The 23,408-nt window shown below is 43.9% G+C and overlaps 1 protein-coding gene across 1 annotated transcript in view; it reads right to left on the reverse strand.

The window, feature by feature from the left end:
• Nucleotides 1-4,323: 4,323 nt before the first annotated feature.
• The window catches only part of CACNG2 (calcium voltage-gated channel auxiliary subunit gamma 2), a 172,453-nt gene continuing 153,368 nt past the window's right edge, over nucleotides 4,324-23,408 (reverse strand). The window contains exons 3-4 of the mRNA XM_061582711.1: nucleotides 12,542-12,682; nucleotides 4,324-5,884 (exon numbers count right to left, since the gene is read on the reverse strand). Coding sequence (XP_061438695.1) covers nucleotides 5,349-5,884; nucleotides 12,542-12,682 — 677 coding nt within the window. The 3' untranslated portion in view covers nucleotides 4,324-5,348. The remainder of the gene's footprint in view (nucleotides 5,885-12,541; nucleotides 12,683-23,408) is intronic.

The raw sequence follows: 23,408 nt of genomic DNA on the forward strand, positions 1-23,408 counted from the left end.
ATTCCCAGAGTCCTCTGGGAAGAGGGGCTGACTGTTAAACTATTCTGGGAACTGTAGCCCTGTGAGGAGAATATGAGTCTCCTAGCACCCTTCATAAACTACACTTCTCAGGATTCTTTGGGGAAAGCTATAACTGGTTAAAGTGGAACAATAATGGAATAAATGTATGGTGTGAATGTGATCTAAGTTCTCCATCAGAGGCCCTTCTCTAGATTCCCCCGCCTTTTCAGGTTAGGTGGGTAGCTTCTGGAGAGAGGACCTTCTTAATGGTGGCACCCAGATTATGGAATTCCTTCCCTAAGCATGTGTGCCTGGTACCTTCTTTATCTTTTGGGTATCAGGCAAACTCCATCTTATTCCCTTAGGATCTGAATGGCTTCTCAGTTGGACTTTTTATAGATATTTTGTTTCCCCTAGTTTATGAGTTTTTTTTAAAAAAAAACTGGCTCTGGATTTGTTATTTGTGAATTTCATTCTGAAAAAAAGGTGACAAAAGAGATGACAAGGCAATGATAAACCCCCTCTGAATACCACTTACCACGAAAACCCTATTGATAGGGTTGCCATAAGTAGGAACCAACTTGAAGGCAGTCTGTTTCCATTTTCTATTATTATTATTATTATTATTATTATTATTATTATTATTATTATTATTATTATTATTATTATTATTATTATTATTATTATTATTATTATTATTATTAATAATAATAATAATAATAATATCGATATCTATCAATAATAATAATAATAATAATAATAATAATAATAATAATAATAATAATAATAATAATAATAGATTTTATACTGCCTACTACTTTAAAAATGTGTTCCTCTTAGTATTGTGGTAATTTATTAGAATGTCTTGAAACCTTTTAAAATAAAGTGGGATAGAAATCATAATATAAATAAATACAAATAATTAAGCCTTAACTTTAGAAGACTTGGTTCATTGTGTGCTTTCTTATCAACTTCTTTCTCAGCCTCAGTGTGTACCACAGCTCTTGTTTAAGGGCAAGCACAACAAAAAGGTTATAAAATAATTGTATGCATTTAAGCACACTGTACACTAATCATATAACAGTACAAACAGACCTGAGGTCTGACTCAAGCAGGGATGTATATGAGGGAGTACTGATCACCTCAGCTTCAGGGCCCATTCAGAATGGATACTTTGACAGCAATATTCATCTAAACTATCAAATATTATTGTGAAAATCAGATGAGTGGAAATTTAAAATATATCCACAATATACCTGTCTGTTAGAGCATTCCAATGAATTACATTTACTTCAGACTGAAAATAGCAATGCCCCATGCTCCCTACACTCTCTCTTTTTCTTCCTTCCACATCTTTCGTCCTGAGTTCCTTATAAGAATAGCAAAACTGGACCCTTGTTGCTCAGGTATTCAGCCATGACTAAAAGGCGTCCATTCACTTCTGTTTACACCCTCTTTTCTCAGGGATTTCTCCATGAAGAAAAAGAAATCCATTGTTTGAAGCCGCCAAACATACCCACATAAACAAAGACCAAGGTATATATAAAAAATCTTTATTTCATGTACCAGGTTTTTTTTTTTCCTTGTTTTTAAATTTTTTCTTTTTAACAGTCTGAAAAAAACAACACAAAGTAAAGAAAATGGAGGTTTGTTTTTTGAACTGGTTTGAGCTGAACATAAGCAGTATCCTTGGGAAAAGAATTCCTCACCAGTCCTAGTCCTCCCTCTCCTTTCCCCCTCTTTCTTACTTGTTTTTTCCCTCTCTCTCCCTTACTCTCTCTTACACACTCACACACTCATTCAAAAGCACACACACACACACACAATTGCTCATTCATTATTCGATCAGAAACGCTAGAGAACTCTACAGGAATCAAGTTCTCGAAAGCAGCTTTGGGATTTCGACCAAACTAGCACCCTCTGCCTATGCTGGAGTACATGAAACCAGGTTTCAACACATTTCTGGGGCTTTGGCTCATTTGACCCCCTTCTGCCCTTTTTTTTCATGGTTACAGGTTTGCAGGCTGAGGGTTGGGATTTAGCAGGATTTGTAGACATTCACTACAGAATGGGGTGTTCCATACTGATTACTGATGTCAGTCAAGCTGTATCTAGGCTCTTCAACCATGACAGACTGCTCTGCTGAGGCGTGGGGAGAATGCATTCTGCTGCTGGCTCAGTGACCCACATGCTACTTTCCTACCATGACCTGAGAGGGACTTGGCTCTCCTCTCAAAGAAAAGAAAAACAGGAGACAGTAGCAGTGCCTTGGGTGAGTAGTGCAGGCTGTTTTTTCTGACCCCTTTTCAATTTCAGCAGGAGCTGAGCAGCTGTGGGAAGCGGAGACTGTTTGAACTAGAGCAGCACTTGTTTGAACAGGGAGAGCCAGGTGAGAGTCTAAACGTGCTGGGAAGAAGGATTGAATCCCACTCAGTAAACCCTTAGCCCCAAATCCTGCTACTTCAAGGCAATGTAAAGGGCTTTGTGCTCTGTAGGACCATGGAGAGTTCACTCCATCTCTTGTGGCCCGAGCTGGATCCGCACCTTAAAGCTAACTCAATGCTACACAAACTGGTGTAGCCATAATCTCCGTTGGCCTCATAACTATCGTGTCGGATCCTCCGTTCTCATGGTCTCTCATTAGCAGTGTTAAAAAGGGTATTGAAGTAAATTCCCAGTGTTAAAAAGGGAATAGAAGTAGGGGTTCCCAGCACACTGTTGCCCTTCAGCTCCCCCTCCCCCAAGCCACAGCAAAGCATGTCCCTCTTGCGCATGATGGTCTGTGTGGCATGGCAATATGTGTAGGTTAGTTAGGAAGTGTGCTATGGGTGTGCTTGCTATTCACAGATGTAAACTAGGGGCAAATGCAGTAATTAATAATGTAAGCCTGCAGTGGCCAAGTTGTGAGGAAGAAGAATCAGGTTTTTAATTGGGAAGACCCAACTTCTCCCTGCAGCACAGGATTTATGCCCAGAATGAATGTGGAAGATTACTACTGGGGTGAGCAAGGGAAAAGGTTTGGATCAGGCTGCCCAGGGCTATCAGCAAAGTAGTGGTGGAAGGCTTATCTCCTAAACTCTAACATTTGTCTCTTCTCCTGGAGTGTGCTAAGAAGCATATACAAGATAGGCATGTAGGATGTGCCTCAACCTGAAGGGGGACACAGTGTTGGGAAAGGCAGAACATGCCAACCCCCTGCTTGCTACTCAGCTATTAAAGGCACAGACGTCCCTTTCAGGCAAGGGTCTAGTGAGGCCTAGTTGTATGTTTGTGGTGGAGTTTGACAATGACTCTTTATGGCCATAAACAACAGCAGGTGGGGGTCAGTTTGTAGTAGACCAAGAGGCCTTTTGAGGGAAATGTTGGCCCCAAGGAAGACAAGACTAATGGGCACATCTTCCCCACTCAAACCGTTAGGCAGTCCCCTTGTTCTTCCATATATTTCCCTTCCTAAAGACTCCCGCTTCTAACTCATCCTGGCAGACTTCCTGTGGCAGAAATAACATGTCAAATCCTTCCTTTCTCTCTGCCATAGGCATCTTCAGTGAGGGGAAGGGGATAATCTGGGGAGAAAGAGGATGAAATGGGTCCCCAAGACAGGCTGAGCCTTGGGGATCCCACCTCCCTTTCTGTTGAGACTTGCAGAGGTGCCAGCTTTCACGTGGGACAACTTGGCTCCTCTGACTTTATTAAACACAGGCACAGCAAAGAATTTGAGCAATTGCAGTGTTCTCTCCCCCCTCCCCGCCACCCATTATTGTTGCTGCAATGGTGGTGGTGAAACTGCACCTACCAATATTCTCTCTTCGGCACTTAAAGGCCTGGAGGCCAAAATGTCCCATATTTGAACAGGCCAATGCTGCAGGCGGGTGACTCTGTGTAAGGCACGCTGAGCCTACAGTTTTTGCGCAGCTGACACTGACAACAGAATGAAGTCAGGGAATACCTTTGCAGTAGTATGCAAATAGCATTGAGACTATGCCTTGATCGGTGTGTCCGGTGCATATGAGAGGGGGGGTATCAAACAAATATGGCAAGAGCTATCCACATATCAGGAAAGCTAGCAGTGTAAACGAAACCGACAACTGTGGACAAGAAGCAGCCATTTTGCCTGTCAGCTTCTTTTTAAATCTGGGAGTGAGTTCAGGGACAGCATGTTTGCCTGATAAGGAGTATGAACAGAGGTCTCCATGTTAACATTTAGTCCTTATCCAGTGTTCGTTTCTAATCCCAGCAACAGCAGCAGCCTTTTGTCTGGGAAGAGATCCCCCCCCTTCCTGGCCCAACATTCCCATGGCCTGTGAGGAAATTCTACCCACACCAATGAAGCGGCCAAGTCCTGGGGTGTCTTTTAAAAACTTTTTGTTATTAAATGGATTCAGTTTCCATTTTCTCTTTAGAAGCCTCTCAACCCCCAGGATTTTAGTTTTCACAGCTTTCAAGCTGGAAAAAACAAACAAAAATAAAAATACTATCTGGCTTTCTTGCAAGTAAATCCACATATTTACATTTATTTATAGTTGGTTCTCTTTTATTAAAAAATTGCCACTTTTTAATGAAGCTTTTTTTTTCAAGGTCACTGTTAGTCCCAGGGTAGTCACAAGCTGATAAGGCTGAGTGGATCAGCCTTAGCTTCCTGAGACCTGGAGATCAGTGAATCAGCGTTAACCCCTCAAATCCCCAAGGGCAGGAAGGTCACTGTTAAGCCCCATGGACCAACAAGAACATGTTGATTCATCAGTCACTCCAGGCATTTTGGTAAGTTTAGGCAGGCCCCAATGCATGTGCAAACAAAGGCATCCACAAGGACACTGAAATCACTGCATTTCATTACCATCTGTCCCTGGAGAGCCTTAAGAACCTGCAAGTCCACAGTGGGTTAAAAGTGAAAAGAAAACAAACTAAAAAATTAAAGAGTACCCCCCCCCCAATCCAAAGCTCTTCCTCCTCTTCCTGCTTGATTTTTTAATTAATGGGTTTTTTTTGTTATTTCTCGGTTCCTTTTTTAAATCTGTTTTTATTAAATGTTAAAATAATGGTACATGGGAAATCATGCATTTTCTTTTAAATTTATTTTCTATTTTTTATATTTTTAAATTTCTTTCTCTTGATTTTTTTGAAGGTTTTTGTCTTTTTTCTTTTTTTAAAACGTTTTGTCGTTTCTTTTCGGATGTTTCACTTACATTTGTTTTCTGTTCTTTTTATTTTTTTATTTTTTTGCTTTTGGAAGGTTTCCCCATGGTTGCTTTCTCTTCTCCCCCTGCCCTCCCCCACTGCTCCCTCCCATTCTGCACCCAAGTCCCACTTCCACCTTCCCTGTCCCCCATTTTCAGCCCCTCTCAATGGCTTCATACGGGGGTGGTCCGGCGGTTGGCTGTGTTAGTGTGGATAGAGTCCTTGTTTTCTTTCTGGATACAGTTGTGAACCTGGAGGAAGCTGTTATCCCTGTCTGAATTGTAGGTGGCGGTGGGGGTAGTGGCAGCCTTCAGGGGGTCCCTGGTCAGGGTATACATCGAGATCTCCGTTGATGGGAGGGTGTTAAACCCTTTGATCCCGACGGGAGAGGCATCCCTGGAGTGTGAAGGCTCAGTGGAACGGGAACTGGAGCGACTGCGTCTCTGATAGCGGTAGCGGTAGCTGGGTATGCGGGTGATGGCAGAGGACTGGAGGTAGTCCGTGGCATGAACACTGGCACGCAACTGTTTGTGCCGGTCAATGAACATGTGTACAGCCAGCACTCCCACCATCTCGGCTATAATGAACGACAGGGCCCCAAAGTAGAAGGACCAACCATAAGAGTAACTATTCTTCTTCGAGTCGCTTTTCGAGGGGTCTCCAGCATTGGCTGATATGTACACAATGATGCCAATTATATTACTCAGACCTGTGGACAAAGGGCAAGAGAGAAGAAACCATTAGCATGTGCTCTATGTACACTAAGTAAATATGCTACCCAGATATTTAGGCCAAGTCTGAGATCTGGTGTGGTGTAGTGGTTAGAGTGTTAGACTTGGGATCTGGGAGACCAAGGTTCAAATCACTACTCAGCCATCAAGCTTACTTGGTGACCTTGGGCCAGTGACTGTCTCTTAGCCTAACCTACCTCAAAGGGTTATTGTATGGATGTGATGGGAGAAAGAACCATGTATGGCCACTTGAGTTCCTTGAAAGAAAGTTGGTACAGTATAACAACATCTACGCCCTCCCATCTAAAGACCAGTTCACATTTTTATAAAACAACAACAACAGAGTAGTGCAGTGGTGAATAAAGTCATTTTTTAGGCATTTATCTGATAATCCAAATGTTCCAAAATGGATCAAGGTCATGATGTCATCTCCTGGCTCAATCTTCTTTTGGAGAGTTTTTTAGAATGTGGTGAATCTGAAACATGAAGAAGAAACAGGGCCACACTGCTGGCCCTGATCCTGATCCTGCACATCATTGATCCCACCTTACTGATATCCATGCACTAAGCAACTCTAGAGGAATATTTGCCTACACATGAGCATGTGAACATGCATAGGCCGAGTCTGCACAATCATGATGGCCTTTACAGATGTCCAGATTCAAACCAGGCACCCCTATAAAAGATGTCAATGTTCCATGTTTCAGCGCCAAGGGGTTGGGGTCAGCCATGTCTCAGAAGATAGCCCCACTTCCTGTTAATAGCATCAAGCCCTTTTATGCATAGAATGTGTGAAGGGAGCTGCACTCTCGGTGTTGGCAAATTCAGAAGACCAGTCACCATGCCAAAAAGGGCAGCTTGTGGTGGCTTCATTATTAAAAAGTGATTTGTGTGATTTACCCCTTACCATGTACTGAACGCCAGTGGGTGGTTTGCAAACTACTTAGTACCTTTCCAGGCAACAGGAAAAAACCACCCGTGTTTATTTTCTGTTAGACTAGAAAATTTACAATAGTACCAATCCAGTGTAATTCTCTGTTTCCATGTAAAGAAAGAAGGGATAGCCTTGTGCAGGATGGGGAAGGGAGAGTCTAGTGCACTTTTTTTCCTCAGAAGTTAAAGCATTTGCAAACTGTGATGCAGTGCTAGAGAGGACAACAGAGTAATGTCACTGCTTTCTTTTAAAAATACTAATTTCACAACCACATTCTACACAGCACTCACAGTGAACAGGGTAGCTGGGGAGAAAAAATGTATTTTCAAATTCACAAATAAGCTGTCCATTTATTACTCAAAAATTATGACCACTGTAAGGGCCGTTGGGCATAGCAATCCTACGGGTCACTTACAGTGTTGGCAGCTTCTGGGGAACTTTTGGTGGTATATATGTCATTCTCTGAGCAAAGTGTCAACTCCCCCACTTCCTCAGGCCTTTCAGCTGGCATCAAGGTTGGGATAGGATTGCCCCATAAAGGACACTATTCTATTCACTTTAACAATTCTAATTATTCTGTTCCCTTCTGTCAGACTTTTATCACACACTTCCTCCAAGGAATTCAAGGCAGTATACAAACCCACTTTTATCCTCACAAGAACCCTGTGTGTAGGCTGACTTGTTCAAGATCATGCAGTAGGCTTTATGGCTGAGTGGGAAATCTGAGTCCAGGCCTCTCCAATCTGAGTGTAGCACAATCACACACTGGTTTTCTTTTGGCCCCCCCACCTTTTAGATTTGGTTTTAATTTGTAAAGTGTGTAGCATTATACCGGGCATGTACTGAAAGAAATAAATCTGTTTACACTAACTATAGTATTAGAGCAGAGGTTCTCAAACTGTGGCCTATAGACCAATTGTGGTTCATTATCTCCATTCAGGTGGTCCACAGAGTGGTTCAATCTGAGAAGCTGAGAATATCTGCACTTGGCTCTGGACTTGATTGAGGCTGTTTTGACCAAATCCAGATTTATTAAACAGGTTAACAAGATCCTCGCCCAGGAGTTTCATAATATGGCCCTGGTGCAGCTTACTATGTTTCCCCTAAAAATTTACTAGTTAAAGGGGCCTTTCTCAGTGGGCTGCCCTAGGGTCTGCAATTTTCATAACACAGTGGTGGCATTGACATTGATAATGATGCTAAAGGGGAAAAAGGTTATCTGAGATCCCCAGCAATATCCAAGTAGTGTGCAAAAAAATATAAAATAAAATTAGAGCTGCAGTTCCACAGTATTCACAGTGTACTGAATCCATCAAAGAGGGATTTATCAGGAAGAACCCAGGTTGGGCAAATTTGATTCATTCTGTTCTCCGGTCCAAGGTTCTCAATGACCTCCAGATGAAAATTTCCTCTAGTCCCCACCTCATGATTTCTTAGACTTCAGTGTTTTGCTGCTGCTGCCCTGTTCCCTCAGGAGGAAAAAACATATATGGATTGCTCTTTAGAAGTGCTTCCAGATGGGTGTTTATTGTGGGATTTGTGCTCCTCATGCATGCATGCATGTTTTTTGCAGAGTTTGTACACTGTCATTGGCATCAAAATGCCAGCCCATATTTTTCTCCCTATTTAATCTGGATTTACCCTTTCCAGAGAAAATCTGATAAGTAAAAGAACCCAAACCCACCGTGTTGCCAATGAGCCACTTGCAATTTCTTAATGACTGATTTGCATATTAAGCCGCCACCTGAAAGCACTCTAGAGTTCAGAAAGTGATAGCATTTCCAAGACTTCTTTCATTGTGCTCTGCATGCAGGTGCTAATTCTAGTAGTTCCAATAGTGGCAAACATTATGGGCACAGTTATTGGTCTGAACTCCCCACTGATAGCCACAATGCTAGAAATGTTTCCATTCCAAAACGATATTGGTATTTCTGAGCGGTTATAGAGGAATACTTGATGTAATACATGTGGTGAACAACAATGCCATTTCCACTTCTGTCCAACTGCTGATTTTGCAATTTCCATTTAACCCTAAATGCATTATGTTGAGATATGCCTTCAAGTTGTTTTCTCCAAGATACATCCCAGAACATCAGGGATGTTGTAGCAACGGCTCTCCTGCATCAGCAGCAGTTTGGATCTTTGAAATTCCGTCCCTTTCACGTTCCAACACTATGATTTTAAGGGTTGGTTCAGCCTTTACTTCACGCTGGGTGGTGTGCCTGATCAGAACAGTATTTCTGGGTTTTGGTCTAGGAATGTCAGTGCTTCACTAATCTGGTAGTAACGTACCCACTATGTCTAATGACCTAGCCTAGTGAGGGACTCAGACTCCTGGGGTAGCCAACATGGTGGCCTTCAAATGTTTTGGACTACAACTCCCATCAGCCCCATCAGCATGGCCAATGCTCAGGGGTGATGGGAGTTCTAGTCCAATAGTATCTAGAGGGTACCATGTTGGGTACCTCTGGTGTATGCTCAAGCCTCAGAGCCATCTTCTTGAGTGGAAGAGGTGTGTAATATTGGCTCTTGTGAATGGCAGGCAGAATAAGACCTCTGGATTTGCCCAGCCTGGCATCCTGCCAATAGAGCAGTATCTTCTGCATGTTGCACTTCAGAGCAGCTTTTAGTCCAGGTCTAGATAAAGTCATGAGCCCCCAAGACAGCAACCACCACAAAGTCCTGTGTGTTTGCAGGGATCAGATGCACTGAAAGAATACATCCCAGGTTCCAGATAAAACCTCCATGCAGAGCATGGATAAAGGAAATAGCTAATAGTGAAAGTAGGGAAGTACCACCAAAATATTCACATATTAATCACTGACCTTGTCATATATGATCCTTGCTGGATTGGACCAGGGGTCCATCTAGTCCAGCATCCTGTTTCTAACATTGGTGAACCAGAACCGTCAGGAAGCCCACAAGCAGAAATCATCCCCTGCTGTATAAAAAGCACGGGCGCAAAGACCAACATCACTGGGCAGCAAGAACCAATAGAGAGGCATTGGACTTTCCACTTCTGCCTATGTAGCTGTAAAGAGCCAACATGGCTTTGGGGTGCTCCTCTCCCCTTATGGTTGTGTTTTGGTTGAGTGTAGGGCTGTGTAGTGTTGTCCCAGGGTGATCGTGTGGGGCAGTTGGGAGAGGTATTGGAATCTGCTCACTTCTGAGGTGGAAGCTGGGAACTAATGGCTGATGACTTGGTGAGAGCTTGCTTCCTCAGCCATAGACGATAAACCTATGGCAGGAAGAGCCAATGTAGTGGCCTCCAGGTGTTGTGGACTATAATCCCCATCCTCCCTGACCATTGGCCAATGGCCATGCTGGCTGGTGCTCATGGGAATTGTAGTCCAAAACATCTGGAAGGCACCACATTGGCTAACCCGACATATGAGAATTGGAATGATTGTTTGGGTGAATCATATGAGACATTTATTTGGGTTGGTGGAGACCTAGATTAAATTGGGTTTTAGCCTCGCTGAGTTAGGCTGCCCATGTTGTAGTGCAGTCTTTTCTTTATGTACTTAGGAGATTGTTGGAATCTGTAATTGTTGAGAGTTAAGGATTCTGTGTTTCAGTCTGGATGAATGTATGCAGCTGTAGATTAATTGAGATATGGGGGCATGTTAGCAGATGTAGAATTTATGTGAGTATTGAGTGACTGGAAGTCAACTGAGTGGAATCTTATTTTATGGATTTTGACGTTTATATACTGTATTTTTAAAAATTGCCTTATATACTTATTTGTGTTTGACTTCCTTTGTAAACAGCTTTGATATCATTATGGACAACATACAAATGCAATAATTAGAAGCAAGAGGTAAAAGCCACAAATGGGACAGGCTACTGACAAAAAGCTACTAACAAAAAGCCACTAACAAAAAGACTACATACTGCAATATTTTCAGATGTATAGATCATTGCTCAAAATCTTGCAAAGCTGGGATTTGTTTCCACATGACTTTCATGTTAGGGGCAGCCAAGGTACTGTCTCTTCTAAGGCCTAGTTCTCACTGAGGTAGAAAACCTGTGGCAGGGCTGTATCACTTCCAATTGCAGTTGGGGGTTCCAACAATTGCAGTTGGGACTTCAGATTGCAGTTGGGGATTCACATGATTGAATATTCCTCCATGAAAACAAATAAAAAATACAAATCATTGCACCTGAAAAACCAGTACAGCAGGAAGAAAAGTCCTTGATATCTAATGTTCTGTGTGGAGGGAATTTTTTTTTTATAGAGGAGCTTTCAATTGCGTGAGCCCCATCTGGAAGGTGAAGTGATATTTCCTTGCCCAGACATATGATTACCACCATAGTGACGCAACCAGGCATGAGATGCCAGACAAGACTTCTTCACTCTCCTGAGCTGCTCTTTATTTCTTGGCCTTGCAGATAATGCATAAAATAATGAAAATCTTTGGGCTTTTTGAGGTACTCTTTATTTTCCGCTGTTGATAGATTGCCCTCATCTCCAGCAAATTTGTGGCTGAAAAGAAGGATGGAAAGTCTCCCATAGTAAGTAGGAGTAGCCCTGTTTCTCCACTGTATTTAAGATGAAGAAGTACCATTATATTTGGTGCCTGCCTATATTGCCTCACCCCCTCCTTCCTAGTGCCCAATCTAAGATATTGCTAAAGAGGAAGGGGGGCTGTTTCCTGTTCGTTCTATGCCACCACTGTTTTTATCTGCCAACAATTGGTCAGTGAAGGATAAGCCTATGCAGCCACAGAAGAGTTGTGCACCGTTCTCTGCCAAACAAATAGGCAGTGAAGGATAAGCCTTGGGGTCCAATCGAGGATCTTATCTATCACTATCAACATTTGTGAAGCCCTGTTATAAGTAACAATGAAGAGTCTTGTGACATCTTAAATACTAACAAATTTATTATGGAATAAGCTTTTATGGACTAGAGTCGTCTTCATCACATATGTGAAGTGTAATCCTGAACTGGCAGGTGACTCACCTGGGGCAAACTTGGTTTCACATTCAAATACAAAATTTGCAAGACAGCAGAGTCCTCTTTGAAACTTGAGAAGTTTTGCACTTCAGGGTCAAACTAGGCATGACAGTGGAATACTTGTTTGCTTAAGCCTGGGTATATCCCATTTATGTTTAAAATGAAGGTAGAAGTGTCTGATTTTTAGAGCAAAAGAGGCATATAGGTGGATGAGGGCACTGTTTTCCTTCCCATTGTCTGTGGCTTGTTTGTTTATTTATTTAAAACATTTATATCCCACTGTTATTCATATTAGACTTCAGGGCAGTGTACAGTATAGATCCCAGAAGCCTGCCCCCCTCCAGGCACTTTTCTCCAGTACTGGAAGTGAGGTTGGCTGGGAGGAAAGTATGCAATTGGAGCAGACATAACTCTTCCACCATCATGTCTACTTTGGCCCTTGCCTCAAACATGTTATAACCCTAAAATATTGAATCTCTGGAGTATGCAACTATGAATCCTTTCTCTCTCAAGATTTTCTCTTTCATTTAAAATAAATTATTTCAGAGCCTCAGGTACTTATTTCTCTGTCACTGTAGGTGTGCAAACGTGCATGTCCTTCCTCCCCCACCCTGCTTCCATTGCACTGGCAGCTGGCTACTGGCTGCTCTCTTGGCCTCTCAACACAATGAGCCCCTTCTTCACTTGTGCTTTTTGTTCTTCGATCCCACAGATGGGCAGCCCTCTCACCCCTCAGCCCTTTACCTGCAGACACGAAGAAGATGCCGGCACTAAGGATGATGTTATGTCGGGTTTTGTAGAACTCGCTGGCTGCAATGCAGAGTCCACCCATGAAAAGCAGAATCACACTCAGGATCGGAAAAATACTAGAGGCCCTTACAGCCCCTGTAAGCAAAGAAAGGGTTTGGGTGGGTGGGAAAAGGAAAGGGAGAAATATAACAGCATGCATATGAGACAAGGGAAGAGCAGGAAGGGAAGACAAATGAGATAAAAGTGAAGAGATTGGAGGTAGGGTGAGGATTGCACCAAGGATGGACAAAAAAGATGGAGCAAAGAAGCACAGGAATTGGAAAGGCCAGTGATATGGGGAGGAATAAGGAGACAGAAGGAAGAGAGAGAAACAGAGTGTCAACAGGAGAACAGAGCTGTTACAAATGAACTGTCAACATCTTGGGTGTTAGAAATGAGCAGTGTAGTTAGGGCTGGGGGCCAAATGGCTTCCAAAACGCCCACAGGCACATCCCTCTGATCAAACAGAAGGTGAGATCTAATGGCCAGAAAACCATCACCAACTCAGTATTCAGCATATAGGTGGCAACAGAAATCAGCAGAGGTATCACACAAATAGAGATATTTTGCAGAAGTGGATGCGGAGGAGTCTCCTGAGGGAGCCAAAAGATAAATCCATGCTTGCAGATGTGCATGCTTACAGAGACACACTTAGAAAAGACATATGACTTGCACACAAATTAAGGCAGTCCTATTAACCCACTCATCACTCCCATCCTCATACATTCTGCCCAGCAGATGGCAGTAGCATGCAGACATATAAGCGATGTGCGCGTGTGTGTGCGCGCACGCACGAACACACACACACACACATGTGTGTAATATATTTCAGGTTACAAATTGTGAAGTATGGGTGGCTCTACAAATTGCAACTGCTCTAGGAAACACTGCTTCAACGAAATGTGAAATGTGGATGTGGCAATATATTCATGCACCTACGTCTGTGTAAGGGAGACCTGATTGGCTCAAGTATCCCAGATGTGTGTGCATGGGTGTTTAAAGATGAGCATGCGCATGTGTGTGACATCTACAGCTGATATGGAAAACACTGGAGCTAATGTTTCCCACTTAAAACATAATGCATACAGCAGTATCTAAGATGTTCAGTCTTCAAAAGCACAATGCAGATTATGCCACAAATAAATTTGCATTGACACATGGATAATATCCATCCATTCACCATCCTCTAACCATCTTGCTTGTTTGAAAAAAGGATGGCTGTATTAAACGTGTCTTAAAACAAAACTAATCTATGTTAAATAACCTGTAAAATATGCCCCTAATTTTTTGTAGTCAGAAATGTCTCCCTTCTCTTCCTGGAGGTGGGAAAACCAAGATGTTTAGTTTCCTTCTGACTTGTTCTTACAGTCTTATGTTAAACATTCTCTAAGTTCTCCTTCTCAGGTCCTCCAGTTTTACTTTGTACTGCTAATTCACAGAAATGTATCCCATGATGCGACAGCATGAGCATGACAGGTGCTCCGATGCAGGGAGGTAAGGAAGCTCACAAGAGACATTTTGATAAAACAAAACTGTTAGCAGCTGCTTTCTTTCTTGGGAGGATTACGTGAGTCTAAGTTAAACTGTCATGTTTGTTCACTCTGACTTAATGGAAAATTCCATTGCTGCATATAGTTAGGTCATTGCCTCAATCAGGCAAGGAAGCAGAGGTTTCCAGGCCCGGGGAGGGGGAGAAAAAAATGCCCCAGTTTTTCCAATGGAGAAGTTAGAAATTTGGGGGCATGCTTAAAAAATCTCTTATGAACTAATTTCTCTTTTGGAATGAGTGAAATATGTTTTAAGCAACTCCCCAATGAGGAAAGATTTTAACATTTGGGGTTTTTTTAATCTTGAAAAAAGAACTTGGGACCATCCAATGAAGCTGAATGTTGGAAGATTCAGGACACACAAAAGAAAGCACTTCTTCACACAGCACATAGTTAAATGATGGAATTTGCTCCCAAACGTAGTGATGGCCACCAACATGGATGGCTTTAAAAGGAGATGAATTCATGGAGGATAAGGGTATCCATGGCTGCTTGCTATGATGGCTATGTTCTTCCTCCACTATCCGAGATAGTATGTCTCTGAATACCAGTTGCTGGGAATCACAAGTGAAGAGAGTCCTGTTGCGCCCAGGTCCTGCATGCGGGCTTCTCATAGGTATCTCGCTGAACACTGTGAGAACAGGATGCTGGACTAGATGGACCTTTGGCCTGATCCAGCTCTTCTTATGTTCTTCTTATATTCTTACATTAAGACAATTTTTTACCCAGTCAACATTTATAGTGTGAAGATTTTTTTGTAAGACAATCTACAGCATTACAAAAGAATGATTCTGACTTGTACAACATTCAACTCCAAATGGGCTCCTGCTGGGAGGAAGGGTGGGATATAAATCAAATGATAAATAAATAAATAAAGCATTTCTGTACCTAGAGGCCACTGCCATCTTCATGAGAGGAACATACATGGCCTTTACTGCTTGTCTTATTCTTTGAACTTTGGATCTAAGTTTGGAAATACTAGATGCAGCCATTCCTGGTCTGCTGTCCTTTTGACCTGGCCCCTCCCTAGGTCACCTTGATTGCCTCCCCTTAAACAACTGCGATATATAGACACCATGCTAAGATTGGGGAACAAGCCTTACCTTGCTGAAGGATAAAAAAATCACAAGGAAGTGAGGCAGAAATGGCAAATATGTCTGTCATCAGTACCAAAGCCTCAGAAGAAAAATCTGAAAGTTTGGGTGAGAACAAAGCTATATCCAAGACCCACAGAAGGAAGCAGACTACAACTGGTTAGAACTGCACCTAACTCTACAGAGCTTTGATATGAAAGTATACTTCTCTAGTTTTCCCCCAAACAACTGTTCCTCCCCCCACAACCAAAATAAAACAAGAAAAATGTCCCTCCACCGTGGCTTCAAAATTTCCTGAAATCTTACATCTCTACAAGTGAGTTGTGGGAGCAGAAGGACACTAACATCCACATAGCATAAGAGGCTGTACCTCTGTATGTAAGTCTGCACTCACATGGTAATGCTCAGCCGGGCCCGCTTTAAAGGGGCTAGATGCAAATCCTTCCTTACACAAGACCACTAACACATGACTAGTTGTATGTGACTGGAATTGGATGGTGACCCATGCCTAATTAAGAGTTTTATCTTTGCCAGTGCTAAATATGGGTAAGAATGGACAGATAGGGGATGTCAGATAGAGAAGGGCTGTAGCTCAGTGGTAGAGCATCTGACTTGCATGCAGAAGATCCTAAGTTCTATCCCTGGTATCTGCAGCTAGGACTGGGAAAGACTTCCTGCCTGAAATCCTGGAGAGCTACCACCAGTCAGTGCAGACAGTACTGAGCAGGTTCTTATGTTCGTATATCAAGTATTAGCGAAATACTACAGGTTCTGGAAATGTACGTAGTAACCCCTAGCCAGCACTGGGATGGACTTTGATTTAAACAGCAGCTTATCTTCCATGTCCATAATGAGAGGTCTGGGAACTGGTGCATATGCTGGCAGACAGTGTGTCTACACAGGTCAGAGGATTGCAGCACAAATCCTCATGCAGAGCATAGTGATGGAAGCAAATGCAAGGAACCCCAGTGGGATACGGTTATCCCTGGATATAAAGTATATCGGAAGGACAGGGAAGGACGTATTGGTGGCGGAGTCGCTCTATACGTGAAAGAAGGCATTGAATCCAGCAAGCTCGAAACCCCAAAAGAGGCAGACTCCTCCACAGAATCGTTGTGGGTGGTGATACCATGCCCCAGGAGGGACTTAATACTGGGAACGATCTATCGTCCCCCTGATCAAAATGCTCAGGGAGACCTGGAGATGAGATATGAAATTGAGGAAGCATCCAAACTAGGAAATGTGGTAGTAATGGGTGACTTCAACTACCCAGACATAGACTGGCTGCATATGTGTTCCAGTCATGACAAAGAAGCAAAGTTTCTAGATATTCTAAATGACTATTCCCTAGACCAGTTGGTCATGGAACCGACCAGAGGGACGGCAACCCTGGACTTAATCCTCAGTGGGGACCGGGACCTGGTGTGAGATGTAAGTGTTGTTGAACCGATTGGGAGCAGTGACCACAGTGCTATTAAATTAAACATCATGTAAATGGCCAATTGCCAAGAAAATCCAACACGGTCACATTTGACTTCAAAAGAGGAAACTTCACAAAAATGAGGGGATTGGTAAAAAGAAAGCTGAAAAACAAAGTCCAGAGGGTCACATCACTCAAATGCTTGGAAGTTGTTTAAAAACACTATATTAGAAGCTCAACTAGAGTGCATACCGCAGATCAGAAAAGGTACCGCCAGGGCCAAGAAGATGCCAGCATGGTTAATGAGCAAAGTCAAGGAAGCTCTTAGAGGCAAAAAGTCTTCCTTCAGAAAATGGAAGTCTTGTCCAAATGAAGAAAATAAAAAAGAACACAAACTCTGGCAAAAGAAATGCAAGAAGACAATAAGGGATGCTAAAAAAGAATTTGAGGAGCACATTGCTAAGAACATAAAAACCAACAACAAAAAATTCTATAAACACATTCAAATTAGGAGACTATCTAGGGAGGCGATTGGACCCTTGGATGATAAGGGAGTCAAAGGTGTACTAAAGAACGATAAGGAGATTGCAGAGAAGCTAAATGAATTCTTTGCATCTGTCTTCACAGTGGAAGATATTGGGCAGATCCCTGAACCTGAACTAACATTTGCAGGAAGGGATTCTGAGGAACTGAGACAAATAGTGGTAACGAGAGAGGAAGTTCTAGGCTTAATGGACAATATAAAAACTGACAAATCACTGGGCCCGGATGGCATCCACCCGAGAGTTCTCAAAGAACTCAAAAGTGAAATTGCTGATCTGCTAACTAAAATATGTAACTTGTCTCTCGGGTCTTCCTCCGTGCCTGAGGACTGGAAAGTGGCAAATGTAACGCCAATCTTCAAAAAGGGATCCAGAGGGGATCCCGGAAATTACAGGCCAGTTAGCTTAACTTCTGTCCCTGGAAAACTGGTAGAAAGTATTATTAAAGCTAGATTAACTAAGCACATAGAAGAACAAGCCTTGCTGAAGCAGAGCCAGCATGGCTTCTGCAAGGGAAAGTCCTGTCTTAGTAACTTATTAGAATTCTTTGAGAGTGTCAACAAGCATATAGATAGAGGTGATCCAGTGGACATAGTGTACTTAGACTTTCAAAAAGCGTTTGACAAGGTACCTCACCAAAGACTTCTGAGGAAGCTTAGCAGTCATGGAATAAGAGGAGAGGTCCTCTTGTGGATAAGGAATTGGTTAAGAAGCAGAAAGCAGAGAGTAGGAATAAACGGACAGTTCTCCCAATGGAGGGTTGTAGAAAGTGGAGTCCCTCAAGGATCGGTATTGGGACCTGTACTTTTCAACTTGTTCATTAATGACCTAGAATTAGGAGTGAGCAGTGAAGTGGCCAAGTTTGCTGACGACACTAAATTGTTCAGGGTTGTTAAAACAAAAAGGGATTGCGAAGAGCTCCAAAAAGACCTCTCCGAACTGAGTGAATGGGAGGAAAAATGGCAAATGCAATTCAATATAAACAAGTGTAAAATTATGCATATTGGAGCAAAAAATCTTAATTTCACATATACGCTCATGGGGTCTGAACTGGCAGTGACCGACCAGGAGAGAGACCTCGGGGTTGTAGTGGACAGCACGATGAAAATGTCGACCCAGTGTGCGGCAGCTGTGAAAAAGGCAAATTCCATGCTAGGGATAATTAGGAAAGGTATTGAAAATAAAACAGCCGATATCATAATGCTGTTGTATAAATCTATGGTGCGGCCGCATTTGGAATACAGTGTACAGTTCTGGTCGCCTCATCTCAAAAAGGATATTATAGAGTTGGAAAAGGTTCAGAAGAGGGCAACCAGAATGATCAAGGGGATGGAGCGACTCCCTTACGAGGAAAGGTTGCAGCATTTGGGGCTTTTTAGTTTAGAGAAAAGGCGGGTCAAAGGAGACATGATAGAAGTGTATAAAATTATGCATGGCATTGAGAAAGTGGATAGAGAAAAGTTCTTCTCCCTCTCTCATTGTCGGGGTGCAGGGTTGGGGTCCCGGGGATTCAGAAGAATGGGATTCAGAAGAACTGGAGAGAAGGGAGGGGGTCACTTCGCCAGAGTGGAGTGAAGACGAAGCAGAGGAAATTCCAGAGATAGAGTTACCTAGCAACGGGGATCTTGAAGGCTTTACAGTTTCAGAGTCTTCCCTTGAAGTTCCCACGCCTCCTCTGCTCCGAAGCTCAGAACAGGCGGGGGAAGAGGGAGGGCTGCCCAAGACAGAAAAGCCGCAAGACTGTTTTAAACCTGCCCCCCCTTTCCCCCATACCGGAGTCGGAGACTTCAGAAGAGGAGGGGCCCGTGCTTCCCCCGTTGCCGCGTACTCGAAGACAGTTGAAAAGACAAGAAAGGAGGGGGGAAGGAGGGTGGTGACTGAGGGTCCGTTAAGGAGGAGTGAAAGGCTTCGCGCCCATTTGCCCCCTTCTTAAGAGACAGGCGGGAAAGCAGTTCCTTGCTCTGTCAACTCTCTTTCTACGTCGCAGGACCTGTAACTCTGTGTTGCTTCATGAGAAGGCGCAGTCTCTGTTTGGATATTACCTTAATAAAAACTGAATTCCTTTCAACCACCAGTCTGATTCCTGAGTCCCGTCCTGGGCCTGACAGCTTGACAGAGCCACCTAAATCACCCTCAACGCTCTCTCCACTTGACCGTGACAAGATGTCAAAGGGAGCGGCGGGGGGAACGAATCCCACTTCTGAGACGGAAGAAGTGAGACTTTTGAGGACTAATGTGGCTGATTTGCAGACGGACGTTCAAACCTTGCTGGCAGCAGTCAAGGCGCTGAAAATGGATAATCAGGCCTTGAACGCCACGATCGATCGGATGCGGGCAGCCCCTCCAGCCGCTGCGGTAAAGATTCCCATTGGACTACCCCCAAAGTATGCGGGACAGAGTGATCAGTTGGCAACTTTCATGGCTCAATGTGAGTTATACTTGGATGTCAGGAATGCAGAATTTCCAGGTGATGGGGCTAAAGTGGCTTTCGTGATCAGCCTCCTGGAGGGAAAAGCTGCAAAATGGGTGACTCCGTATCTGGTGAGAAAGGATGTCCTCCTAGGAAGATACAGAGGATTTATACAAGAAATGACCGAGATGGTTCAAGACCCGCAAAGAGCTGAAACAGTGGCGCGGCAGCTAGGCGCTCTGAAACAAGCAAAAGGGACTGTTTCCGAGTACACTAATGCTTTTAAAATTTTGTCCCAGGAAACTGGTTATAATGATGCAGCCTTGATGTTTATGTACCGGAGTGGACTCAATGCTGAAATCCTGGATGAGCTGGCCAGGACCACCACCCCCACTGACCTGCCAGGGCTAATCCGGCTGTGCCTGCAGATTGATCACCGGCTGGAAGGAAGGCGCCTGGAAAAGAAACAGGAGGTCCCGAGATATTCAGCGTTGGCATCCCGCAGCAAGGCCCTTTCCACTTCAGGAACGGCAGGTAATGCAACCGAGGGACAGGGAGGGGCTAGGCCAAGACTGTCAGAAGAAGAAAAGGAGAGACAACATCGAGAACGTCTATGCTTTTATTGTTCGAAACCGGGCCATGTGGCCAGAGACTGTGGACTGAAAGGGGGGAAAGCAGAGCCGTCGGGAAACTAAAACACCCAGTTCACGTGCAGGCCGGTGGACTGGGGGCAGTGTTGTATAAAGGCCCTCCAATGATCCAACCTCCCTCTAAAGGAGTGTTGGTCCTACCTATTCGGATTACAACTTCCCAAGGAGTGGTGTTTAATTCTACTGCACTAATTGACAGTGGGGCCTCCACAAATTTTATTGATGCAAAGTTAGCCAAGCATTACGGAATTTCTAGGTGGAAACTGGACGCTCCCCTATCTGTGGAGACCATCGATGGGAGACCCCTGAAGTCAGGAGGAGTGACACAAGCCACGGAGGAATTGAAACTTCAAATTCCTGGGCATGAAGAGTTAATTTTGCTGTACGTGTCAGATCTCTCGAACTTTGAGGTGATCCTGGGAATGCCCTGGCTAGCCAAGCACGAACCCAAAATAAGTTGGAAGGAGGCGGTGGTGTGGTTCACCTCTCAGTATTGTCAGAAAAACTGTCAACCAGAAGGAATCAAGAACACCTTAGCAGGGGTGGTGCAAGAGATCGAGCAAGTGATCCTCCCCTTGAAGTACAAGGAATTCAAAGATGTATTTGATGAAAAAGAGGCAGAGACTTTACCCCCCCACCGCCCTTACGACTGTGCGATTGATCTCGTGCCAGGAGCCAGCATTCCATCAGGAAGAATTTACTCTCTCACAGAGATTGAGAGGGAGGCCCTGAAGGAATTTCTGGAAAAGAACCTGAAGCGAGGATTCATATGTCCCTCACAGTCCCCCGCTGGAGCGCCCCTATTGTTTGTGAAGAAGAAGGGGGGGAGCTCAGGCCTTGTAACGACTACCGTGCATTGAATCAGATCACCATCCCTAACAGTTACCCACTGCCCCTGATTTCAGAGCTGTTAGACCGACTGCGCTCAGCAAAAATCTTCACGAAGCTAGACTTAAGAGGAGCGTACAATCTGATCAGGATGAAGGAGGGACATGAATGGAAAACAGGATTTCTGACTTCTTACGGACAGTTTGAATATTTGGTCATGCCGTTCGGACTTTCGGGGAGCCCAGGCATGTTCCAGAAGTTCATGAACGACGTGTTTAGAGACTTGTTGGACACGTATGTAATTTGTTACTTAGATGATATCCTGGTGTTCTCAAAGAATCAAGAAGACCATGATCAGCATGTGAAAACTGTGTTGAGGAGACTGAGAGAGAATCATCTGTATGCTAAGCTAGAGAAATGTGGATTTGACCTCAAATCTTTGGACTTCCTTGGGTACCGAATCTCAGCGGGGGGAGTGGAGATGGACCCAGGGAAAGTGAGTTGTATATTGGACTGGGGCCAACCTGTTACCAAAAAGGATGTACAACGTTTTCTAGGGTTTGCCAATTATTACAGAAAGTTCATCCCAGGGTTTTCCAAATTAACAGCTCCTCTGACTGACTATTTAAGGGGAAAAAAGAAATTCCAATGGACAGAGAATGCTACAAACGCCTTTGAGGAGCTGAAAAGAAGATTCGCTACTGAGCCCATTCTGCGCTTTGCTGATCCAACCCGCCCTTTCGTCGTGGAGGCAGATGCTTCGGATTTTGCCATCGGGGGGGTCCTTCTTCAATTAGACCAAGAAGGGAAGGAGCTGCACCCCTGTCCGTACTTCTCTAGAAAGTTAAAGCCTGCAGAGAAGAACTATACAGTATGGGAGAAGTAACTACTAGCCATCAAGGATTCTTTTGAGAACTGGAGACAATATTTGGAGGGGGCCTCTCATCAGATCGAAGTGCGCTCCGACCACAAGAACCTAGAAAGCCTACAAACAGCCAGAAAGCTGAACCAGAGACAGATAAGATGGTCCCAGTTCTTCACTAGGTTCAACTTCAAGATTACTTATCATGCCCAAGCCAAAAACCAGAGAGCAGATGCCTTATCCAGGCAGCCACAATTCAAAGGAAGCGAGTCCGAGGACCAGCCTCAGTACGTGATCCCACCCCACCAGAGAAATTAACGTTGGGATCATGTCAGCCTTCATGGGAAGAAGAACTCAAAAGGGCCCAACAGGAAGATGCAGGCATGCAACGATATATTCAGGAGGCGGGACAGGATCAAGACCCTGAAGTACGTTTCCACTGGCGAGATGGACTGTTATGGTTTAAAGCAGCCAGGTATGTGCCAGAAGGGGAGTTAAGACTCAGAGTCCTACGTCAATGCCATGACTCCATCTCCGCGGGGCACTTTGGTATTTACAAAACCATTCAGAACGTGGCCAAGGACTTTTGGTGGCCTAAAATGCGTTGGGATATTGAAGACTATGTAAAATCCTGTTCTGTCTGTATGCGAGCGAAAACACAAATAGGAAAACCAGCAGGGCTGTTACAACCGCTACCTGTCCCAAACGAACCCTGGAAGGACCTTTCCATGGATTTTATAACTGATCTACCAAAGTCACAAGGAATGACGGCCATCCTAGTAGTGGTAGATTTACTCACCAAAATGGCACATTTTCTTCCTTGTTCAGGGGTCTTAGAGGCAAAAGAGACAGCCAAGTTATTCATCAAGGAAATCTATCGGTTGCATGGATTGCCAAACAGTATAGTCTCGGATCGAGGAACTCAGTTCACAGCTAAGTTTTGGAGAGCAATGTGGAAACAGCTGCAGACGGAGCTAAAACTCTCTTCAGCTCATCATCCCCAGACAGACGGTCAGACGGAACAACTGAACGCTGTTTTGGAAAGATATTTACGTTGTTATGTGTCCTACCAACAGACTGACTGGGTGTCATATTTGCATTTTGCAGAGTTTGCCTATAACAACTCCTTACACTCCAGCACTAAGCAAACCCCGTTCTTCGCTAATTATGGATTTCATCCTAAAGCCTTCCCAAGCAGCTCAGAAGGGGTGTTGGTGCCAGCTGCAGGAGACTTTCTGAAGGAATTACAGGCTGTGCAACAGACGTTGAAACAGCAGCTAAACGAAGCCAAGACGGAGTACAAGAGAGTTGCTGATCTGCACAGGAGAGAGGGCCACCCCCTCCAACCAGGAAACCAGGTATGGCTGTCCACCCGTTTCCGTCAGATGCCAGGCAAATGTAGGAAATTACAAGACAAGAGGGTGGGGCCTTTTGAAATAGAGGCTCAAATCAATCCCGTGGCGTACCAA

This window comes from Rhineura floridana, chromosome 8 (assembly GCF_030035675.1).
Source record: "Rhineura floridana isolate rRhiFlo1 chromosome 8, rRhiFlo1.hap2, whole genome shotgun sequence".
Taxonomy (NCBI): domain Eukaryota; kingdom Metazoa; phylum Chordata; class Lepidosauria; order Squamata; family Rhineuridae; genus Rhineura; species Rhineura floridana.